The sequence below is a fragment of the Coregonus lavaretus genome (assembly GCF_964263955.1).
Source record: "Coregonus lavaretus genome assembly, chromosome: 30".
Lineage (NCBI taxonomy): Eukaryota > Metazoa > Chordata > Actinopteri > Salmoniformes > Salmonidae > Coregonus > Coregonus lavaretus.
The window spans coordinates 11,093,554-11,118,066 of NC_140017.1; the positions used below are offsets into that span (position 1 = coordinate 11,093,554).

The following is a 24,513-nucleotide window of genomic DNA, read 5'->3' on the forward strand; positions in this document are numbered from 1 at the left end:
TAGAAAAGCCCTTTGAAGCAGCTCATTATTCAACCCAGTCTTGTCACTTGACCCAGAGATCTACTGCCGAGCGCTGAAGAGTCTGAGGTGATAAGCTCTGAAACCACAAACCATGCCTTGATTATCTGCCACTATGGAATGGCCGCTTCATCCGTCTCTGTAGAGCCTAATAAGATATGAGAGAGAAAGGAGAAAACAGAGCACACATCTCCGCTGATGGTAACATGCAGATGCTATCACGCTTGGGATAGCACTCAGATGGGGACATACCAATGTGGTTGCGCTCATTCATGGTGAATCTGCTATTGATCTGAGAGTGGCACCATACCCAAAGGCAAACCACATTGACACCATGCCACTCATCCATATGATGATATGCATGTAGTTTTAGTTGACCCAATTCTTCATAAATTACATATTGCAAAAACATCACCTGTGATTCTTTAGAATAGGCTTGAGGCTCCTGGTATTATACTGTACATGCACATTAGTTAGCAGCTGATATAAATGGAGAAAAACAACATTGATCTGTAAGTTCAATTCTATAACATAAAGGATCATATTCACCTCACTAACATGCCTCAATGGATATACAGTTGAAGTCGGAAGTTTACATACACCTTAGCCAAATACATTTAAACTCAGTTTATCACAATTCCTGACATTTAATCCTAGTAAAAATTCCCTGTCTTAGGTCAGTTAGGATCACCACTTTATTTTAAGAATGTGAAATGTCAGAATAATAGTAGAGAGAATGATTTATTTAAGCTTTTATTTCTTTCATCACATTCCCAGTGGGTCAGAAGTTTACATACACTCAATTCGTATTTGGTAGCATTGCCTTGAAATTGTTTAACTTGGGTCAAACGTTTCGGGTAGCCTTCCACAAGCTTCCCACAATAAGTTGGGTGAATTTTGGCCCATTCCTCCTGATAGAGCTGGTGTAACTGAGTCAGGTTTGTAGGCCTCCTTGCTCGCACACGCTTTTTCAGTTCTGCCCACAAATGTTCTATAGGATTGAGGTCAGGGCTTTGTGATGGCCACTCCAATACCTTGAATTTGGTGTCCTTAAGCCATTTTGCCACAACTTTGGAAGTATGCTTGGGGTTATTGTCCATTTGGAAGACTCATTTGCGACCAAGCTTTAACTTCCTGACTGATGTCTTGAGATGTTGCTTCAATATATCCACATAATTTTCCTTCCTCATGATGCCATCTATTTTGTGAAGTGCACCAGTCCCTCCTGCAGCAAAGCACCCCCCACAGCATGACGCTGCCACCCCCGTGCTTCACGGTTGGGATGGTGTTTTTCGGCTTGCAAGCAGCCCCCATTTTCCTCCAAACATAACAATGGTCATTATAGCCAAACAGTTCGATTTTTGTTTCATCAGACCAGAGGACATTTCTCCAAAAAGTATGATCTTTGTCCCCATGTGCAGTTGCAAGCAAAGAGCCACTGAGTTTGAAGGTAGGCCTTGAAATACATCCACAAGTACACCTCCAATTGACTCAAATGATGTAGATCAGAAGCTTCTAAAGCCATGACATCCTTTTCTGGAATTTTCCAAGCTGTTTAAAGGCACACTTTAAATGTAAACTTAGTGTATGTAAACTTCTGACCCACTGGAATTGTGATACAGTGAATTATAAGTGAAATAATCTGTCTGTAAACAGTTGTTGGAAATATTACTTGTGTCATGCAGAAAGTAGATGTCCTAACCGACTTGCCAAAACTATAGTTTGTTAACAAGAAATGTGTGGAGTGGTTCAAAAACAAGTTTTAATGACTCCAACCTAAGTGTATGTAAACTTCCGACTTCAACTGTACATACAGTATTACTGTTATTTGACAGGATAAACTTTTTCACTCCTGCATCTATATAGAAAGATTTAACATTTAACTGAAATGGATAAGGTGCTGACATATGATGATACAAACCATATTTGCAATGCTGCCTTTAAATGTCTATTTGTAGCAAGAAGGTCTACTACAGTGAATTGGGGATGAGCTCAGTTCACTCCTATTACCCAACAGATGCTACGTACGTTAGGCCAGATGGTTGTATAACCTGACTGCTGGAAAACCATTTCTCCAGGAAGAGGCAGATAGCATGAGAAGTAATGACTACACCAGGCCCTGTTGCATCACTCACTCAATCTCGCTAATTCCCTGAGAGTTACAGTACATCTCATGTTGTAAGCTGCTACGATATTGATGAGGACGGGGTTGGATAAACACTGATATGTTTATGTTATGGTTTTCTTTTACACTCACATTGGATGTTGCCAGACTTTTTAGTGAGTGTTTCAAAGATTATGAGTTCAGGTTAGTTCTTCCAAGGTCTCAGTTAAAACTTCAGTTTACTAAATGTATTTGTTTCACATAGAATGAACTCTAAGCACAAATGTTTGTCATGTCTAACCATCCTCATTGGGTTTCAAGTTAGTCACTATTAACATCCCCAGAATATGAATGTCCTGTGTGACCAGGGCCTCCCCCTGCAAGTACAGTATATCAGTGGGAAGCCCTATTATCTCCCCGGCCTTCAGGAAGAGGGTTCATGACTGTTTCCTGTCTGTGGATCCTATGGTTGGGGAATAGGGACGTGACCGTAGTGTTTCCCTTCCTAGATGTTAATGAGTGTTTGCAGCCAGGCTTCTGTGAGAACGGGAACTGTGTGAACACTCGGGGGAGCTACAGTTGTGTCTGCAGGCAAGGATACATACTGGACGCCTCTCACGGGATCTGTATCTGTAAGTAGCCTACAGGGTGCCCTGCTCGAAGGAGAGGAAGGCAATGCTGCGCTCGCTATGCCGCGGTGTCTGGAATGAGCAGGAATAACGCATGGCCGAGGTGCTATGGAGCTGAAATGTACAAAACAATACACACAACCTCCCATACAAAACATGTTGAGTAAAGAGATAGAGGAAAATTGAATGTGTTTAGGGTATGTGTTGGATATTAGCCAACATACTGTAGCAGTGTTTCCCCTAGGATTTCTTTCAGCAGCAGTGGCAAAGGTGGGGTGGGGGGGTTAGTGGGCGTGGCCAATGGCGCAAACCGACCCAAAACAATTTCTGCAATTCTACAGTGAGGGGAAAAAAGTATTTGATCCCCTGCTGATTTTGTACATTTGCCCACTGACAAAGAAATGATCAGTCTATAATTTTAATGGTAGGTTTATTTGAACAGTGAGAGACAGAATAACAACAAAAAAAATCCAGAAAAACGCATGTCAAAAATGTTATACATTGATTTGCATTTTAATGAGGGAAATAAGTATTTGACCCCCTCTCAATCAGAAAGATTTCTGGCTCCCAGGTGTCTTTTATACAGGTAACGAGCTGAGATTAGGAGCACACTCTTAAAGGGAGTGCTCCTAATCTTAGCTTGTTACCTGTATATAAAAGACACCTGTCCACAGAAGCAATCAATCAGATTCCAAACTCTCCACCATGGCCAAGACCAAAGAGCTCTCCAAGGATGTCAGGGACACGATTGTAGACCTACACAAGGCTGGAATGGGCTACAAGACCATCGCCAAGCAGCTTGGTGAAAAGGTGACAACAGTTGGTGCGATTATTCGCAAATGGAAGAAACACAAAAGAACTGTCAATCTCCCTCGGCCTGGGGCTCCATGCAAGATCTCACTTCGTGGAGTTCCAATGATCATGAGAACGGTGAGGAATCAGCCCAGAACTACACGGGAGGATCTTGTCAATGATCTCAATGCAGTTGGGACCATAGTCACCAAGAAAACAATTGGTAACACACTAAGCCGTGAATGACTGAAATCCGCAAGGTCCCCCTGCTCAAGAAAGCACATATACAGGCCTTTCTGAAGTTTGCCAATGAACATCTGAATGATTCAGAGGTGAAAGTGTTGTGGTCAGATGAGACCAAAATCGAGCTCTTTGGCATCAACTCAACTCGCCGTGTTTGGAGGAGGAGGAATGCTGCCTATGACCCCAAGAACACCATCCCCACCATCAAACATGGAGGTGGAAACATTATGCTTTGTGGGTGTTTTTCTGCTAAGGGGACAGGACAACTTCACAGCATCAAAGGGACGATGGACCGTCAAATCTTGGGTGAGAACTCCTTCCCTCAGCCAGGGCATTGAAAATGGGTCGTGGATGGGTATTCCAGCATGACAATGACCCAAAACACACGGCCAAGGCAACAAAGGAGTGGCTCAAGAAGAAGCACATTAAGGTCCTGGAGTGGCCTAGCCAGTCTCCAGACCTTAATCCCATAGAAAATCTGTGGAGGGAGCTGAAGGTTCGAGTTGCCAAACGTCAGGCTAGAAACCTTAATGACTTGGAGAAGATCTGCAAAGAGGAGTGGGACAAAATCCCTCCTGAGATGTGTGCAAACCTGGTGGCCAACTACAAGAAACGTCTGACCTCTGTGATTGCCAACAAGGGTTTTGCCACCAAGTACCAAGTAATGTTTTGCAGAGGGGTCAAATACGTATTTCCCTCATTAAAATGCAAATCACTTTATAACATTTTTTACATTCTTTTTTCTGGATTTTTTTGTTGTTATTCTGTCTTTCACTGTTCAAATAAACCTACCATTAAAATTATAGACTGATCATGTCTTTGTCAGTGGGCAAACGTACCAAATCAGCAGGGGATCAAATACTTTTTTCCCGCACTGTACATATTTTGCCATGGGCAAATATTTTATTTTACAGTTTTAAAGCTAATTTCCTGCAATTCTACACATTTTGCAATGGCTTATGCCGTGTTCTTATGCTATCTGAGAGACTCAAACATTAGAACAAAATCAATGTCATTACATTTGTATTAATTTTTTTATTCTCCCTGACTGTCTAGTTTTTATTTAGGTGATTCTTAGTTCTCAAAGGTGATTTTATTAAGAAAATATATTTTATATTAGGTTTTCGTCATTTAAGTTTACACTGAAAACGTTTTACCTACCGAATTTTTTTTTTTTTCTTTTGGAGTGGCGTCAACGATTTGCTAAATGAATATAGGGGAAACACTGTGTAGGACAAGTAAACTACCTCATGCAATAAAAATGTCCATTATCTTTATTCATGCTGATCCCAAAAATGAGTTAAACTTCTACACCCTTTTAGAACATTATTTAGTAATATTTTACATTAACTGTGCTGTATTATATCATACATAAAACAAAATCTATATGCACATCATAAACATGACATTACAGCATCTGAATTTCTGTGACACTCGGCCTGCTTATTCTAACTGGCATTTTACGATGGTCAGTGCTTCTGAAATGCTGGTTGGGCTGTGTGTTGCCTTTGGATCTGACACAGTTTGCATCTGCTTGTCTGGGGGCTCCCTCGCTATCCAGTCCTCCCCAGCTCTTGGCTCTAACTGTTGGAAGCTGTCTGTTTTGTGCAACGTTGACTCTGAGCGGTCATCTTTAAATAATGTGTTACCAAAAAGGTCATGGGAATGCTTTCAGCTTTTCTGTTTTCTTGCTATCTGAATCGAGGGTTTAACAGCGATAAATCCTGACGTTTCTTATTTTTTCTGACGTGAGGTACTTCTGCAACTCATTGTCTGTCTTCAGTTGAATATTTATGTTTCTTAACCCAACTAAAGCAACAGAATGCCTACCAGAATTGACACTAATTGTGACACAAAAAGCAAAGACGAAGAGTACAGCAGCGTTATACTTCAAGATTATGTGTCAATCAACAATCAGCATGTGTTGGGCCTGCATGTTGGGTTTGGTGTCTTCTTTTGCTTGAGGCCTTTTGAGACATGAAGCTGTTTCTGTATGGCTATAATACCGCTATCTTCTCTCCACCATTCTCCCATTGGCATGTCCTCACCCTGTCCTCCTCTTGCAGCTCATAAGGTGATCTCGGAGGATAAGGGCCAGTGCTATCGTATCCTGAACTCTGGCTCTGGCCCTGGTAGCTGCTCCGTGCCCATCCTCAGGAACATCACCAAGCCGATCTGCTGCTGCAGCCGGGTGGGCAAGGCCTGGGGCAAGAACTGTGAGAGGTGTCCCTACTTTGGATCAGGTGACCTATTCTGATTCAAACCCCCCCCCCCCCATCATACTGGTCCGGCATTGGATAATTATAATGCAGCTAGTGCCCAGTGTTAACATCTGCCTATGTCACAATATATACACTGAACAAAAATATAAACACAACATGTAAAGTGTTGGTCCCATGTTTCATGAGCTGAAATAAAAGATCCCAAAAAATATCCATACGCACAAAAAGCTTATTTCTCTCAAATTTAAAAGGCATGATGCACCTTGTGCTGGGGGCAATAAAATGCCACTAAAATGTACAGTTTTGCACCAAACACAATTCCACAGATGTCTCAAGTTTTGAGGGAGTGTGCAATTGGCATGCTGACTGCAGGAATGTGCACCAGAGCTGTTGCCAGAGAATGTTTCTCTACAATGTCGTTTTAGAGAATTTGGCAGTACGTCCAACCGGCCTCACAGCCGCAGACCACGTGTATGGCGTTGTGTGGGCGAATGGTTTGCTGATGTCAACGTTGTGAACAGAGTGCCCCATGGTGGTGGGTTTATGGTATGGGCAGGCATAAGCTACGGACAAAAAAACAATTTGAATACACAGAGATACCGTGACGAGATCCTGATGCCTATTGTCGTGCCATTCATCTGCCGCCATCAAATCATGTTTCAGCATGATAATGCACGGCACCATTTCGCAAGGATCTGTACACAATTCCTGGAAGCTGAAAATGTCCCAGTTCTTCCATGGCCTGCATACTCACCAGACATGTCACCCGTTGAGCATGTTTGGGATGCTCTGGATTGTTGTGTACGACAGCGTGTTCGCACAGCCATTGAAGAGGAGTGGGACACCATTCCATAGGCCACAATTCTATGCGAAAGAGATGTGTCGCGCTACATGAGGCAAATGGTTGTCACACTAGATACTGACTGGTTTTCTAATCCACGCAGCTATCTGTGACCAATAGATATATATCTGTATTCACAGTCATGTGAAATCCATAGATTAGGGCTTAATGAATTTATTTGAATTGACTGAATGCCTTATATGAACTGTAACTCAGTAAATCTTTGAAATTGTTACATGTTGCGTTTATATTTTTGTTCAGTATATAAGAGAATGGCATTATATTACAATTACAAATGTATGTACAGGTATGTGTGTATATACAGTACCAGTCAAACGTTTGGACACACCTACTCATTCCAGGGTTTTTCTTTATTTTTACTATTTTCTACATTGTAGAATAATAGTGAAGACATCAAAACTAGGAAATAACACATATGGAATCATGTAACCAAAAAAGTGTTAAACAAATCAAAATATATTTTATATTTGAGATTCTTCAAATAGCCACCCTTTGCCTTGATGACAGCTTTGCACACTCTTGGCATTCTCTCAACCAGCTTCACCTGGAATGCTTTTCCAACAGTCTTCAAGGAGTTCCCACATATGCTGAGCACTTGTTGGCTGCTTTTCCTTCACTCTGTGGTCCGACTCATCTCAAACCATCTCAATTGGGTCGAGGTCGGGGGATTGTGGAGGCCAGGTCATCTGATGCAGCACTCCATCACTCTCCTTCTTGGTAAAATAGCCCTTACACAGCCTGGAGGTGTGTTGGATCATTATCTTGTTGAAAAATAAATGATAGTCCCACTAAGCCCAAACCAGATGGGATGGCGTATCGCTGCAGACTGCTGTGGTACCCATGCTGGTTAAGTGTGCCTTGAATTCTAAATAAATCACAGACAGTGTCACCAGCAAAGCACCCCCACACCATAACACCTCCTCCTCCATGCTTTACGGTGGGAAATACACATGCAGAGATCATCCGTTCACCCACACCAATTTTCACAAAGACACGGCGGTTGGAACCAAAAATCTCCAATTTGGATTCCAGACCAAAATACACATTTTCACCGGTCTGATGTCCATTGCTCGTGTTTCTTGGCACAAGCAGGTCTCTTCTTTTTATTGGTGTCCTTTGGTAGTGGTTTCTTTGCAGCAATTCGACCATGAAGGCCTGATTCACCTTCATGTCTTAAAGTAATGACGGACTGTCGTTTCTCTTTGCTTATTTGAGCTGTTCTTGCCATAATATGGACTTGATCTTTTACCAAATAGGGCTATCTTCTGTATACCCACTTGACCTTGTCACAACACAACTGATTGGCTCAAACGCATTAAGAAGGAAATAAATTCCACAAATTAACTTTTAAGAAGGCACAATTGAAATGCATTCCAGGTGACTACCTCATGAAGCTGGTTGAGAGAATGCCAAGAGTGTGAAAAGCTGTCATCAAGGCAAAGAGTGGCTAAATGAAGAATCTCAAATATAAAATATATTTTGATTTGTTTAACACTTTTTGGGTTACTACATGATACCATATGTGTAATTTCATAGTTTTGATGTCTTCACTATTATTCTACAATGTAAAAAATAGTAAAAATAAAGAAAAACCATTGAATGAGTAGGTGTGTCCAAACTTTTGACTGGTAGTGTATATGGGTATGAAACACACTAACTAATTGAATCCTGCTTGTGGTGTTCTCTGTTTGCTCCTGACAGTTGCTTTCAAGGACATCTGCCCAGCAGGGCCTGGCTACCACTACTCTGCCTCTGCCATCAAGTTCAACCAGAGGGTGGTGGAGCAGCATGGGACTGGAGGTCCCCCTGTCATATCCCAGAGCACCCCACAGACAAGGCGACAACAACCAGGTAGCACTACTCTGCTCACCACTCTGACGAGACCCCAGCAACCATCAAGCTCAGGCCCTCTCACTCCGCAAATTGGATCCCAACAACCTTCAAGCAGTGGTGCACTGACTCCCCAAACTAGGCCCCAACAATCTTCAAACTCAGCCTCTCTCACTCCTATAACCAGGCCCCAACAACCTTCAAGCTCAGGCTCTTTCACTCCCCAAACTAGACCGCAACAACCAGGTAGCACTACTCTGCTCACCACTCCGACCAGACCCCAACAGCCAGGTGGTAGAGCTCTCACCCCTCAGACCAGACCCCAACAGCCATCGAGTGGAGGCTCCCTGTCCCCACAGGGCAGACCACACATCCCAGCCAGCTCTGTTACAGCAGGACCCACCCGGGTGGTGACAGGTGAGCAGACAATAATCCCTAGCAACCTTAAGGAGATTCCTCAACGTACAGTGAAGAGTTTCATTCCAAAAATGCGATATATCCATTTTCAGAAATGTTTGTAAATTGACATTAATTAAAAACACATCTTATATAGGACTGTTACGGTGACCGTATTCCCGCCACACCGGCAGTCACGAGTCATGACCGCAGTCAAATTCCACATGACCGTTTAGTCACGGTAACTAGGCTTCTCCAAGCTCTGATGCTGCTGATGGCCATTAGTAGCCTACCAAACTTGCTAACTGCCTGGTACTCAGCACACTATTGTCCCTCTAATCACTCTGACATCAATGCAAATGTTATCGAAAATCAAATCAAACACGTCATGAGAGACCGTGAGCTCATGTTGCGCAAAAATTCTATAGGCTAGCAAATGTATGAGAAAACAGAATAGTTTTGATGGACTCTATTAAAAAGAGGAGGATCCCATCAGCTTTCTATAGGCTAGGCCTACTATATTTATTTCTCAACTTTCCTAATATTAAGCACATTGCTTCGCTTTACAACAGGAGTATAGCTTACCTGGTTGGCATGAAAATTAACCATGGGAAAAGCGTCCTCCAGATGACATGTCTTTTTTCCCCCTTCCCCTGTTCCGAGACAGGTGCATGATAATGGTCAATTTTGAATCAAAACTAATTTCACACTAAATAATACAGTACCAGTCAAAAGTTTGGACACACCCACTCATTCAAGGGTTTTTCTTTATTCGTACTATTTTTTACATTGTAGAATAATAGTGTAGACATCACAACTATGAAATAACACATATGGAATCATGTGGTGAACAAAAAAGTGTTAAAATATATTTTATATTTGAGATTCTTCAAATAGCCACCCTTTGTGTTGATGCCAGCTTTGCACACTCTTGGCATTCTCTTAACCAGCTTCACCTGGAATGCTTTTCCAACAGTCTTGAAGGAGTTCCCACATATGCCGAGCACTTGTTGGCTGCTTTTCCTTCACTCTGTAGTCCGACTCATCCCAAACCATCTCAATTGGGTTGAGGTTGGGGGATTGTGGAGGCCAGATCATCTGATGCAGCAATCCATCACTCTCCTTCTTGGTAAAATAGCCCTTACACAGCCTGAAGGTGTGTTGGGTCATTGTCCCGTTGAAAAACAAATGATAGTCCCACTAAGCCCAAACCAGATGGGATGGCGTATCGCTGCAGAATGCTGTGGTAGCCATGCTGGTTAAGTGTGCCTTGAATTTTAAATAAATCACAGACAGTGTCACCAGCAAAGCACCCCCACACCATAACTCCTCCTCCTCCTCCATACTTTACAGTGGGAAATACACATGCGGAGATCATCCGTTCACCCACACCGCGTCTCACAAAGACACAGCGGTTGGAACCAGAAATCCAATTTGGACTCCTGACCAAAGGACAAATTTCCACCGGTCTAATGTCCATTGCTTGTGTTTCTTGGCCCAAGCAGGTCTCTTCTTCTTATTGGTGTCCTTTAGTAGTGGTTTCTTTACAGCAATTCAACCATGAAGGCCTGATTCACACAGTCCCCTCTGAACAGTTGATGTTGAGATGTGTCTGTTACTTGAACTCTGTGAAGCATTTATTTGGGCTGCAATTTCTGAGGCTGGTACAGTGAGGAAAAAAAGTATTTGATCCCCTGCTGATTTTGTACGTTTGCCCATTGACAGACATGATCAGTCTATAATTTTAATGGTAGGTTTATTTGAACAGTGAGAGACAGAATCAGAACAAAAAAATACAGAAAAACGCATGTCAAAAATGTTATTAATTGATTTGCATTTTAGTGAGGGAAATAAGTATTTGACCCCTCTGCAAAACATGACTTAGTACTTGGTGGCAAAACCCTTGTTGGCAATCACAGAGGTCAGACGTTTCTTGTAGTTGGCCACCAGGTTTGCACACATCTCAGGAGGGATTTTGTCCCACTCCTCTTTGCAGATCTTCTCCAAGTCATTAAGGTTTCGAGGCTGACATTTGGCAACTCGAACCTTCAGCTCCCTCCACAGATTTTCTATGGGATTAAGATCTGGAGACTGGCTAGGCCACTCCAGGACCTTAATGCCCTTCTTCTTGAGCCACTCCTTTGTTGCCTTGGCCATGTGTTTTGGGTCATTGTCATGCTAGAACACCCATCCACGACCCATTTTCAATGCCCTGGCTGAGGGAAGGAGTTCTCACCCAAGATTTGACGGAACATGGCCCCGTCCATCGTCCCTTTGATGCGGTGAAGTTGTCCTGTCCCCTTAGCAGGAAAAACACCCCCAAAGCATAATGTTTCCACCTCCATGTTTGATGGTGGGGATGGTGTTCTTGGGGTCATAGGCAGCATTCCTCCTCCTCCAAACACGGCGAGTTGAGTTGATGCCAAAGAGCTCAATTTTGGTCTCATCTGACCACAACACTTTCACCCAGTTCTCCTCTGAATCATTCAGATGTTCGTTGGCAAACTTCAGACGGGCCTGTATATGTGCTTTCTTTCTTATATGTGCTCTCCTTTTCATGGGCTTGTTTAGAAAGTGACCTCTTTTGGCCAACAGGAACAGATATAACAGGCTAAAAACTGTCCAAGGGATCCATAATCAAAAGGTCCATGACACTCAAGAGCTCAATGCTAACGTAACGCTAGGTAGCAACTAGCCAGCACGCGAACAGCTGAGTGACAGCTGTCTATTACCGCATCCAGCTGACTAAGCCAGGGGTTAGCCTAAATAAAAAATATAAGGTTCTGATTACGTTCCTAAGTGTTGGAAAAAATATTTAGAGAAACCTAACTTACGACTAAACAGACAAATATAATGGAAATGATTCGCTAAATGACTCACTTTTGCACCAGCGGCAAAAACCATATGGATTATTTCAGCCATCTGTACAGTGGATATAGCCAGATCAATATATTTAGGGAGTTGGGCCAACTTTTAGAATTCTAGACATTCAGTTACATAGTTTTTTTTTATATATATTCCCCAAGTAGCCTAATGTTAATGGGGTGCTAACATGGCTGCCATATAATTTTTAAGTGTCATGTAAATGCATCATAATGCTCATTCTGTTAACCGGAGCTAACATGGCTGCCATAGAATGTTGTAGTGACATTTAAATGCATCATAATGTCCCAACTCTCTAAATACATGGCTGTGAATATAGCGCATTTTTTTGTATGAAACAATACGAATATCGCGTTTTGCAAAAAAACACATTCTAAAGCACATTTAAAGTAAATGTTTTAAAGTATGAGAACAGCCATAATTCAATTTTATTTTTTTGCATTTATCACGTTTTGGAATCAAACCCATATGCTCTTCTCATTTCCACATAGCAACATCAACTATTGAGACAGAATTACAATGTTTAATATTTTGATGTTTTGTGTCCAAAAGGCTGTGAGAAAGACAATTCACAGCAAGCTGCCTCTTCTCAACAAGCGAAAGCTCTAATGCGTCTAAACATTCTCAGTAAATGTTTATGTCCTGTTTTGGTTTCTCCAGCTCGGCCCCCCACTCAGACTCAACGGCCTCCAGTTGACCGACGGCCAGTATCTCCAGTGAGACCTGCCCAGCCCCTCCCGTCTCCGGTCACGCCCCGCCCACCCATCCCAAGGCCAGGTACCGTAAACCATACACCACAACCACAATGTGTTTCATCTTGATATAGTAATGGCTCCAAGATTAGGTCAACTTCAGATAAACGTTGGTTCAACTTTCTAGCTTCTCACACTGCCAACTCCATGTCATTTCCTATTAGAACTCTTAACTATTGTACTCCACACCTGACTCAAGAACAAAGAAGCATATAGTTTGGAGTCTGTATTGTGGAGTGAGAAAAGCTCAAAGTTCTCCATTGAAGTATGACAACTGGTCTTCCTGTGTCCTTTTTGCTTTCATTTTATGTGACAGCACTTGAAAGCATAAGTTCACATTTCAAATGCACCAGAATAATGAGTGCTTAAGAATCATGGGTAGATGGAGTTGAATGCTCTGGTGGCGTCGATTTTTTACTGGTGGTTTTATCCACCTTCAAAGACATCAGATGTGTTTCTGGCTCTGGCCTTTTCTGGCACCACTAGAGTACTTAGTCGACCCTGTCCCTCACACACACACACGCACACCTCAACTTCAAAACCTCAGTTGATAAAAGGCGTTTTACATTCTTTAATGTATTTCTTTGCAATACAAAGAGAGATTCAAAGAGGGAATACTTTCACACAGACCAATCCAGCAACTCTGGCTCAAGATATAAGCAGTAACCAGATGGGTACAATGCTCTGTTTGTGGCGCAAATCTTTCGCCTAATGTGAGCCAACTGCTCACCACCGGACTGTTAGTTTATCACATGTTGGCAGGTTTGAATCTCAAGGCGGGGCTGTCAACGAGCTGCTAACTTTTATCTCGTGAGCAAGGTGCCAGGTTTGTGCTGTAACATGGAATTTAACACTATTATGCTCACAGCCTTGAATCTGACCCATAACAAGTGAGTTCTGAGACTCTATAAATCCTCATAATGGGTCCCTGAAAAATATGTGAGCTGCACTCTTTGAAGAAAGAAAAAGTGCTATCTAGAACCTATAAGGGTTGTCCCCATAAGAGAACCCTTTAAAGAACCCTTTTTGGTTCTGGGTAAAACCCTTTTGAGTTCCATGTTAGAACCCTTTCCACAGAGAGTTCTACATGGAACCCAAAAGAGTTCTACCTGGAACCAAAAAGGGTTCTCCTATGGGGACAGCCAAATAACCGTTTTGGAACCCTTTTTTCAAAGAGTGTGGAATGGGATGAGTGTACGCCAGAGATTCATTGTTCAGCTCTCCAATGTAAACAGAGATCAGGCACCCAGATGAGATCAGATCCTCCTCACTCAATTATCCGTGGCTGTATTTGCCCCTCTTCCCTCTCACGGCCTCTGACGGCTCATATGGATGAGACGACAACTAAGATCACACTTTGGAATCCTTTTTGAAACGGTGACAAACAAGCCAACTAAATGTGCGTATCTGTGTACGTGCGTCTACATGCATCTGATTGGGCGTCCAGTGCGTGGTGTGTGTGAGACCATGCCCCAGGTGTGTGGACAGGGCCGTTGTGTGGACCAGCCCGGAGGGAGATATACCTGCATCTGTAACGAGGGATACCAACTCAACGCTCAGCAGACTGATTGTCAAGGTGAATGTTGTTTTGCTAGGGCACTGTTGCTAGTTAAACTACTTAACTACTATTGGGAAGCATCAAACACACACACATACACAGCCCAATGTTGGCTATTCCTGATGCTATACTGAGCCTCAGCTGTATTTATAGTGTGCGGTCATTGAACATGTGATAGTCATTATGGATGAGTCAGTTTCAGGCTGGTTACGGTACCTCAAGCATCTCACTACATTCCCATTCCCTGAGGGGTAGCTTGATTACAACCTGTAGGGTTGGTCAGGCTCCTCTTGACCTATTTAACCCCACTCATCCCCTCTTCCTCTCATCCCTCTTTATTTTCAGACATAGACGAGTGCAGGACGTCTCCCCAGCCCTGTGGCAGCGGCCGCTGCCAGAACACAGAAGGGGGCTACAGGTGTAGCTGCCCCTCAGGATACCAGCCGGGACCCCAGCACACCAGCTGTATAGGTACAGACCCCACTGTACACACACAAACACACTCACACACACATAGTCGCTGGTCACAGCAGCTGTGCGTTTATTCAGACAACAGCTACTCTGCCTCGTTGGGTATAGAGAAATACCTTCTTGCATCCCCCTGGAATGCCTTGTGTTCTACTTGGAGGTCAACGATTAGGAAATGGGGTCTGGTACTCTGGTCAATTCTTTTAATTTTTTCACGTGTATCTCTAGATGTCAATGAGTGCCTCCAGACTCTCAGTCCCTGTTCTGTTGGGGAGTGTGAGAATACACCAGGCAGCTACAGATGTGTGTGTCCTGCTGGCTACAGAGCCAACTTCCAACAGACGCAGTGTCAAGGTAACAGACGCGTACTCAACATAGGATTCCAACATCAGCAGTCAATAAGTATTACTAACATGATTGTGATTATTATAAGGAACGTTATGTCGATTATGATAGCTGTACATTAGTCCTCGTTGATCATTCTATAAGAAAATAGATAACTGTTAACTGTCAAGTCTTTGAGTAAAGGACACACTTTTTGTGGCACAGATATTGACGAGTGTCGTCAGGTTCCGAACCCCTGTAACAATGGCCGCTGTGAGAATAGCCCTGGTAGCTTCAAGTGTGTCTGCCGCACTGGGTACAAACTAGAGGGCAACACATGTAAAGGTAAGATAGCTATCTCTACATCTATTCAACATTATTTCACTACCGAAGCTACTGTACTGTATACAGTGGGGAGAACAAGTATTTGATACACTGCTGATTTAGCAGGTTTTCCTACTTACAAAGCATGTAGAGGTCTGTAATTTTTATCATAGGTACACTTCAACTGTGAGAGACGGAGTCTAAAACAAAAATCCAGAAAATCACATTGTATGATTTTTAAGTAATTAATTTGCATTTTATTGTATGACATAAGTATTTGATACATCAGAAAAGCAGAACTTAATATTTGGTACAGAAACCTTTGTTTGCAATTACAGAGATCATACGTTTCCTGTAGGTCTTGACCAGGTTTGCACACACTGCAGCAGGGATTTTGGCCCACTCCTCCATACAGACCTTCTCCAGATCCTTCAAGTTTCGGGGCTGTCGCTGGGCAATACGGACTTTCAGCTCCCTCCAAAGATTTTCTATTTGGTTCAGGTCTGGAGACTGGCCAGGCCACTCCAGAACCTTGAGATGCTTCTTACGGAGCCACTCCTTAGTTGCCCTGGCTGTGTGTTTTGGGTTGTTGTCATGCTGGAAGACCCAGCCACGACCCATCTTCAATGCTCTTACTGATGGAAGGAGGTTGTTGGCCAAGATCTCGTGATACATGGCCCCATCCATCCTCTCTTCAATACGGTGCAGTCGTCCTGTCCCCTTTGCAGAAAAGCATCCCCAAAGAATGATGTTTCCACCTCCATGCTTCACGGTTGGAATGGTGTTCTTGGGGTTGTACTCATCCTTCTTCTTCCTCCAAACACAGCGAGTGGAGTTTAAACCAAAAAGCTCTATTTTTGTCTCATCAGACCACATGACCTTCTCCCATTTCTCCTCTGGATCATCCAGATGGTTATTGGCAAACTTCAGACGGGCCTGGACATGCGCTGGCTTGAGCAGGGGGACCTTGCGTGCGCTGCAGGATTTTAATCCATGACGGCGTAGTGTGTTACTAATGGTTTTCTTTGAGACTGTGGTCCCAGCTCTCTTCAGGTCATTGACCAGGTCCTGCCGTGTAGTTCTGGGCTGATCCCTCACCTTCCTCATGATCATTGATGCCCCACGAGCTGAGATCTTGCATGGAGCCCCAGACTGAGGGTGATTGACCGTCATCTTGAACTTCTTCCATTTTCTAATAATTGCGCCAACAATTGTTGCCTTCTCACCAAGCTGCTTGCCTATTGTCCTGTAGCCCATCCCAGCCTTGTGCAGGTCTACAATTTTATCCCTGATGTCCTTACACAGCTCTCTGGTCTTGGCCATTGTGGAGAGGTTGGAGTCTGTTTGATTGAGTGTGTGGACAGGTGTCTTTTATACAGGTAACGAGTTCAAACAGGTGCAGTTAATACAGGCAATGAGTTGAGAACAGGAGGGCTTCTTAAAGAAAAACTAACAGGTCTGTGAGAGCCGGAATTCTTACTGGTTGGTAGGTGATCAAATACTTATGTCATGCAATAAAATGCAAATTAATTACTTAAAAATCATACAATGTGATTTTCTGGATTTGTGTTTTAGATTCCGTCTCTCACAGTTGAAGTGTACCTATGATAAAAATTACAGACCTCTACATGCTTTGTAAGTAGGAAAACCTGCAAAATCGGCAGTGTATCAAATACTTGTTCTCCCCACTGTATATTGTCTCATCAAAGATTGTGTGATGTTTGTGAAATGATACTATTGGTCAGTCAGACATATTCAACTTCCTGTCCCTGTCTATCACTCTCTCTTTCCCCAGATCTGGATGAGTGTGAGGACCCCTTGAGGTGTCCTGGTCAGGCCTGTGTCAACTCTCCAGGATCATACAAGTGTGTGTCTTGCCCGCCAGGCTTTGGGCTGGTCAACGAACAATGCTCAGGTAACACTCCTTGTCCTGAAGCAGTCATACACAAAACCACATACGTTTCAGTAGAATTCTCCGCAGGCTGTTTGATAGAGGGCACTATCTGTCTCTGTCGCCCCCTGTTGTAGATGTTGACGAGTGCCGTCAGACCCCCAGCCTTTGCACCAATGGTCGTTGTGAGAACACTCCTGGGAGTTACAGGTGTGTTTGCCACACGGGATACAAACTACAAGGCAAGGCCTGCACAGGTATGAGCGATGACTCCACCAAATTATTACGTACATACCCTCTTTTGAACATGTCAGCAAAAGGAACTTTCAATCTATGTAAAACAAATCCTGCCTGACTATTAATGCTCTGGCTCTATCTGTTTTAGATGTGGATGAGTGTGAGGACTTTTTGAGGTGTCCTGGTCAGGCCTGTGTCAACTCTCAGGGTTCTTTCAACTGTGTGTCTTGCAAGCCAGGCTTCGGCATGATCAATGGACAATGCTCAGGTAAAATCCCATTGTCTGTGTGTGTTCTGAGGTATATCTGTGTGTCTCCATCCATTTATGCTACCTTTCAGCAATCTCTTATATCTCCTCTCCATTCCTACAGATATAGATGAGTGTCGTCAGACCCCCAGCTCATGCATCAATGGTCACTGTGAGAACACCCAGGGCAGCTACAGCTGTGTGTGTCTCACTGGGTACAGACGACACAGTGATACCTGTACAGACGTGGATGAGTGTGCAGACCCATCCCAGTGCCCTGGTCAGGAGTGTGTGAACTTCCAGGGCTCATACAAGTGTGTGTCCTGCAAACCAGGCTTTGGGCTGGTCAACAGACAATGCACAGGTAGGACACAACATGGCCTTTATCAACACCAATACATTTGAGCGATTACAGACAACGGCACACGTGTTCTTCACCTTCTTTTCTTTGCAGATGTTGATGAGTGTCTTCGGAGCCCCACTCCCTGTGCTAATGGTCGTTGTGAGAATACGGCTGGAAGCTACAAGTGTGTGTCCTGCAAGACAGGCTTTCAGCTGGTCAATGGACAATGCTCAGGTAGGACTCAACATGGGCTCTATCAACACTAATACATGTAGAGCTGATCACTTACACAATAAGACATTTGTAAGCACACATTTTTTTTTTTTTTGCAGATGTTGATGAGTGCCTCCATAGCCCCACTTCCTGTGCTAACGGCCGTTGTGAGAACACGGCTGGAAGCTACAAGTGTGCGTGCCGATCTGGCTTCAGGCTACAGGGTAATACCTGCACAGGTAAGACTTCACATTGAACATACACATTACTTCAACTGATAAAGAGCAGTCAAATGTATGACTTTCCTTAGCACATAATAAAGTAAAATACTACTAGAAATGGCCTTTGTTCTGTCAACTTTATTTATGGGATTGTAAAGAAGAATCTCTGTTGGCTTCTCCAGATGTCAATGAGTGTGAGAACGCTCTACAGTGTCCTGGTCAGGAGTGTGTCAACTTTGAAGGCTCCTTCAAATGTGTGGCCTGTAGAACAGGCTTTGAGGCTGGAAACGGACAGTGTACAGGTGAACAGCCTTCTCAACCACACACACAGAGACAAAACACACACGCACTCACCCATTTTTATTCGATATTGAAAATTGTATCAGTACTGATATTGATATTTTTCACACAGATATCGATGAGTGTCGCCAGTCCTCCAACCGCTGTACCAACGGTCGCTGTGAAAACACTCCCGGTAGCTACCAGTGTGTTTGTCACACCGGGTTCAAACTACAGGACAGCGTCTGTAATGGTAAGGCTGCGTGTGTCTGACTATTGCATGTCTTTCATGTTTTACATGATGTCTCATGCTCCATATCACTCTGTTTGATGTGTAACCTCCACTTGCTTCATTTTAGACATTGATGAATGTGAAGACCCCTCACAGTGTCCCGGGCAACAGTGTGTCAATTCTGAAGGCTCCTACAAGTGTATCGCCTGCAAAGCTGGCCACGTTATGCAAGATGGGGTATGCGCAGGTAAGACTAGCTGTCTATTAGAATATGGCAGAATATGAAGTAAATTCAAGGCATTCTGTCCATGTAGTCTACATGTTTTTTCAAGGTGTTTTACTGCTCTCACACTTGCTGCAATTGTTTCTGGGAAGGAATGCCATGGCTCTTTTACGGCCAAGGGGAGGAGGTGATTTGTTAACCATGGTAAATTTCAGTCTAATGAGGAAACACATTTTCAAAGAGATTAAATGAGTCAATGTTCAACTCTGCAGAATGTAACAGGAGATGCTTCTCACCAGACCGAAATTAGCACCAAACTCTTTTTCACATGCCTTCCGTTTGAGATTGCATTCCATTCATACTGCTTTATAGATTCAGACAATCACATTTCTAACACTGTTGGTGTTATTGGTGAGGCAGCTTGACTAAAACAGTAACAATACTAAAGTTTCCTGCTGAATCAAGCTGTTCCAACAGCTGTTTATATAAACTGCATAGAGCAGTGTGACCGGGCACTTTTCCATTATCTTACTGTAGGTGATGAGTGAGCGAAGGGGGTGACCACCCATTAGCCTTGTAGCCCCAGTTGCACACTGCTGTCAGCGCTCTCCTCTGCATTCCTCTCCACTGCTCTGCACACTTCACCTTTGCTGGCTTCTGTTACTCCTACCAAGCGTTTTTTTCTGTGGGGCACACAAATCATCAGCCCTAGTATAATTTCAGGACACCGTGCTCCATCCCACTTGGGTGCATTGCCTCTACCTAAAAAAAAACAGAGACCACTTTAAAATGCATATGAATGTACTGTTTCTTTCACAGTTCACTGTCAGTCAGCACTTTATCCATGCTGTGATATCCAGAGCACATGAAAATCACTCCGAGGTATTCAAGTCTGGCTGTTGGACTGGGCTGATATGGACCAACAGAGTCTGCAACAGATGTTTAGACTTCAAAGGGGATAGCGTGTAAATCAGAAACACCTTAGGAATGGATGTAACACTTGGGAATGGATGGATGTCTCTTTGGAGAGGTTTCACTGTCAAAAGGTTATATCCATAAGAGACAGAACCAATTGGTGCTGTGTTGATTTAAGAGAAACCACTTGAAAGCTGTTTAACCCCTTTTAGGGGGAACAGAAAGACCCTATACATGAAGCAGAGGTGTGTGTGTGTGTGCGTGTGTGCATGTGCAACCCTCTTGCAGTACCAATGAGCATTCCCCTCTCCCTTCCTCAGATGTGGATGAATGCCAGAGCCCTGACACCTGTGGTTCAGAGAGGCTGTGTTTAAACACTGATGGCTCCTACCGCTGTGACTGTCAACCAGGCTACAGAACCGCTGGCCTTGGACGCCAATGTAGAGGTCAGTACTGATAATGATGATGATGGTGATGAATGCTACAATGTTGGTGATGTTCTTTGATAATGTATATACCACACTGCGTGTTGATGTTCTTTTCTGTGTCATATTGTAGCGTGGTTGTCTTGTCTTTTCACAGACATCAATGAGTGTCTAGAGGGGGAGTACTGCTTCCCCAAGGGAGAGTGTGTGAACACAGAGGGCTCCTACCGCTGTGTGTGTTCCCAGGGTTACACCACAAGCAGCAATGGCAGCTCCTGCCTGGGTGAGGCGTCACCACCGTCTCTCACACACATACCGAAGTCCCACTGGCATTACTGTAGGCTACTCTTAAACCGGCAGAATGGAGATGTCTCTATTCATGACAGAGACACAACATATATTTTTACTCTGCAATTTCAACTGTAACAACTCTTAGCAGGGCTTTAATAGTAATCACTTATAATTATAATCACAAATAGGCTACTTGACACAGATTATATTACTCAAAGCCTCTCACACAGTGAATGACATCAAGTGAAACGACATGGGCACAACGTCATGGTAAAGGATTGCTTAGCTTGGCAGTAGGGACAGCGGGGTTGTCTGTGGTGATGTAATGGCGTGTTGTCATTGCGTGCCCAGATGTGGATGAGTGTGCCAGGTCAGGCCCGGGGGTGTGCCAGGACGGGCGCTGTGTCAACACAGAGGGCTCCTACCAGTGCCAGTGCCAAGTGGGATTCACCACCAACCCAGAAAAGACAGCCTGTCTGGGTAACTCAACACCTCAACTACTCTGCACTGTTCATCATCCACCATAGACAGATCATTGAAAACTTGTGTTCCTTATGAAACCATGTGTCCCTTTATGTAATACGCACCGCTTTCGAGACTGAGCTATGGGGATGCTGAAGTTTGCGTGTGTGTGCACGCGCTTATGTGTGTGTGTGTGTGTGTGTGTGTAATCCCCACTCTCTCTATCCCAGATGTAGATGAGTGCTCAGAGGGAGCAGTGTGTCTGTCACAGCGTTGTGAGAACACCATTGGCTCCTACCGCTGTATCACCTCCTGTGAGCCGGGCTACCGGGTCACCCGCACCGGAGAGTGTGTCGGTCAGTTCCATCTCTTCATCAACCTCATCGACTTCATCCTTTACTACATCTAGTCCACATAGCGAGAATCGACTTGTTATTCTTCTCGTATTTATTAATCCACTTTATTTCTTTTGAAATTATCTGATTCTACGCTACAGTTTAGCCATGATAGTTTGTGTAGGAATGATTGGCAGGTTGGACACAGATGTGGGATCCAGGCTGAGGCCAGGGCGTAAGGGGTTGGTCGTCATGGCAGCTGTGTTTGATTGATGTGTCAGGTTGGAGGCTTGCACCGCACAGATGCTCAGTCACAAGAATGCCGTTCGCCTTTCCTTGCCAAGATATGCATCTGTAACACACACACACAGAGTGAAAAAGAGCTAGGGATCTATCTCACTGTATTGTCTTCACTGACTATTGCTTTATACCTTTAAATACTTTAATCAAGTTTATCTTTCTAACTATAATATTGACAGTGACCATACTTGAGACCATACTTCAGATTCATATAGGAGTGATGTAATCTCTCTCTCCACTTCTGTTTCGTCTTCTCTCTCACAGATATCAATGAGTGTGCCAATGAGACAGTATGTGGAGAGCATGCATTCTGCCAGAACCTAATTGGAACATACCAGTGCATGTGTGACCAGGGCTACACAGCCACCAGCAATGGGAAGGGATGTGTGGGTACGTCTCAACACAGATGCACAAGTCTCTGATAAGAGTGCAAACGCTACCATTCTACTGTCCTATCATCTGTCATTGTCTTTGCTTGATTTAGACTACATGGTTTGACCTTTTCACCCCATATTTCTCTTTCTTTCTCTCTCTCTCTTGCTCGCTCTCCCTCCCTCTTTCTCTCGCTCACTCACTCTCTTTCTCCCTTTCGCTCTCTCTCTATCTCTCTTTTTCTCTCTCTTTCTCTTTCTATCTCTCTCTTTCTGTCTATCTATCTCTCTCTTTCTATCTATCTCTCTCTCTGTCTCTCTAGATGAAAACGAGTGTGAGACTATGCAGGGCGTGTGTGGCGCAGCGCGCTGTGAGAATGTGGATGGCTCCTTCATGTGTGAGTGTCCAGGAGAGGGGGAAGAGTTTGATACGCGCTCAGGACAGTGCCTCAGCATGCCTCGACCAGGTACTGTACACTGTCCACCACTATTTTGCATTTCGAGGATTATCTAGATATCTATTTTTCACCATACTAAAATATACATTTCTACTCCCTGATGGGAATGACACTTTCCCTGCTTCAAATGTTCATTCCTACAAATGCCATCACAGTTCTATTGCCATTTAACATCAGTTTGTGCATGGTGAGTTTGGTGAGACCTCTTCAACAGGTGTCCATTCAAACAGCTTGGTGTTGCTTCCCCCTGCTGTTCATGAGGGAACACTATATTGTCTTGGTGGTCAGCAACGCAGCCATAACCACACACACCTCAACCCTCAAACATCACATCCACGTGTCTCACAGGTCATCCATTGTTCCCAGGTGGCTCTTCCTCGTCTTCCTCCGCCACCGGTCTGGGTCCCCAGCGTCGGCCCGATGCGTCCCAGCTTCCCCCGGCCCGGCCTGGCGAGTTGAGGGAGTGCTACTACAACACAGAGGAGCAGAGCTCGTGCAGCGTGCTGGCCCACAACACCACCCAGCAGGAGTGCTGCTGCACCGTGGGTCAGGGTTGGGGCACGGGCTGCCAGTACGACCCCTGTCCTCAGCTAGGCACAGGTAGGGACCAGTGATCAACACTGATGTGAATAGTATGTCTATGGTATGACTATAGTGAATATGTCTCTAGCACAGGAGGTTGGTGGCACCTTAATTGGGAATCGTGGTAATGGCTGAAGCGGAATGAGTGGAATGGTATCAAATACATGGTTACCATTTGCTCCGTTCTGGCAATTATTATGAGCTGTTCTCCCCTCAGCAGCCTCCTGTGGTCTCTAGGGGATATATGTCTATGTATAAGACTAAAGTGAATATGTATGTCTATGGTAGACTCCTGGAGTCACCTCCACCTATCAACCCACTCAGAAAAAGCTAACCCTGATGTAGTGAAGTGTTCATCTCTGATATGTCGTGTTGTTGTTTACTGTGGGTTCTGTTCAGCCGAACACCAGGCGTTGTGCCCCAGCGGACGAGGATATGTGACTGGGCCCGGAGCGTTTAGCTACAAAGGTAACTGTCACACATATCCGCACGGCAGGTACCCTGGAGGTTAGTGTTGGTTGCTAGTTCAAAGGTTGCTAGTTCAAATCCCTGAGCCGACTAAATGGAAAATCTGTCGATCTGCCCTTGAGCAAGGCACTTAACTCTAATTTCTCCAGAGTTTCGGTCAATAATGGCTGTGACCCCACTCTCTGAGGGCAAGAAACACATTTCACACCACACACTTGTACGTGTGTGAAACAGGACAAATATAAGCACCCCTATTTGACTCACATGATTTTGTAGTCATACTTATTGCTTATACTGTACTGTACCTATAATCCAGGCCTTTGTCTCCTCTCACAGATGTGGATGAGTGTAAGCTGTTCCACCCTGAGGTGTGTAAGAGCGGTGTGTGTGTCAACAACATCCCTGGCTACTCCTGCTACTGCACCAGTGGCTACTACTACGATAATGTGTTTCTGGAGTGCATCGGTTAGTGGCATATCTTTATCAGTGATATTAGGCTGTTTTGGCCCAGTCTTCATAATTGTGGTTGAATTAGATGGATGTATATAATGGGTAGGTTGCTCAAATCTCTCTCTCTCTCTCTCTCTCTCTCTCTCTCTCTCTCTCTCTCTCTCT

At 44.1% G+C, this 24,513-nt stretch overlaps 1 protein-coding gene across 1 annotated transcript in view; it reads left to right on the forward strand.

Moving 5' to 3' along the window:
• ltbp4 (latent transforming growth factor beta binding protein 4) overlaps positions 1 to 24,513 on the forward strand; it is a 50,818-nt gene that overhangs the window by 19,322 nt on the left and 6,983 nt on the right. The window contains exons 6-31 of the mRNA XM_084148169.1: positions 2,632 to 2,754; positions 5,853 to 6,029; positions 8,572 to 9,117; positions 12,640 to 12,756; positions 14,179 to 14,307; positions 14,635 to 14,760; positions 14,986 to 15,111; positions 15,307 to 15,426; positions 17,201 to 17,320; positions 17,434 to 17,553; positions 17,682 to 17,801; positions 17,905 to 18,144; positions 18,235 to 18,357; positions 18,456 to 18,575; positions 18,740 to 18,859; positions 18,970 to 19,089; positions 19,196 to 19,315; positions 20,527 to 20,652; positions 20,789 to 20,914; positions 21,274 to 21,402; positions 21,615 to 21,740; positions 22,284 to 22,409; positions 22,714 to 22,857; positions 23,215 to 23,448; positions 23,830 to 23,898; positions 24,235 to 24,363. Coding sequence (XP_084004295.1) covers positions 2,632 to 2,754; positions 5,853 to 6,029; positions 8,572 to 9,117; positions 12,640 to 12,756; positions 14,179 to 14,307; positions 14,635 to 14,760; positions 14,986 to 15,111; positions 15,307 to 15,426; positions 17,201 to 17,320; positions 17,434 to 17,553; positions 17,682 to 17,801; positions 17,905 to 18,144; positions 18,235 to 18,357; positions 18,456 to 18,575; positions 18,740 to 18,859; positions 18,970 to 19,089; positions 19,196 to 19,315; positions 20,527 to 20,652; positions 20,789 to 20,914; positions 21,274 to 21,402; positions 21,615 to 21,740; positions 22,284 to 22,409; positions 22,714 to 22,857; positions 23,215 to 23,448; positions 23,830 to 23,898; positions 24,235 to 24,363 — 3,876 coding nt within the window. The remainder of the gene's footprint in view (positions 1 to 2,631; positions 2,755 to 5,852; positions 6,030 to 8,571; positions 9,118 to 12,639; positions 12,757 to 14,178; positions 14,308 to 14,634; positions 14,761 to 14,985; positions 15,112 to 15,306; positions 15,427 to 17,200; positions 17,321 to 17,433; positions 17,554 to 17,681; positions 17,802 to 17,904; positions 18,145 to 18,234; positions 18,358 to 18,455; positions 18,576 to 18,739; positions 18,860 to 18,969; positions 19,090 to 19,195; positions 19,316 to 20,526; positions 20,653 to 20,788; positions 20,915 to 21,273; positions 21,403 to 21,614; positions 21,741 to 22,283; positions 22,410 to 22,713; positions 22,858 to 23,214; positions 23,449 to 23,829; positions 23,899 to 24,234; positions 24,364 to 24,513) is intronic.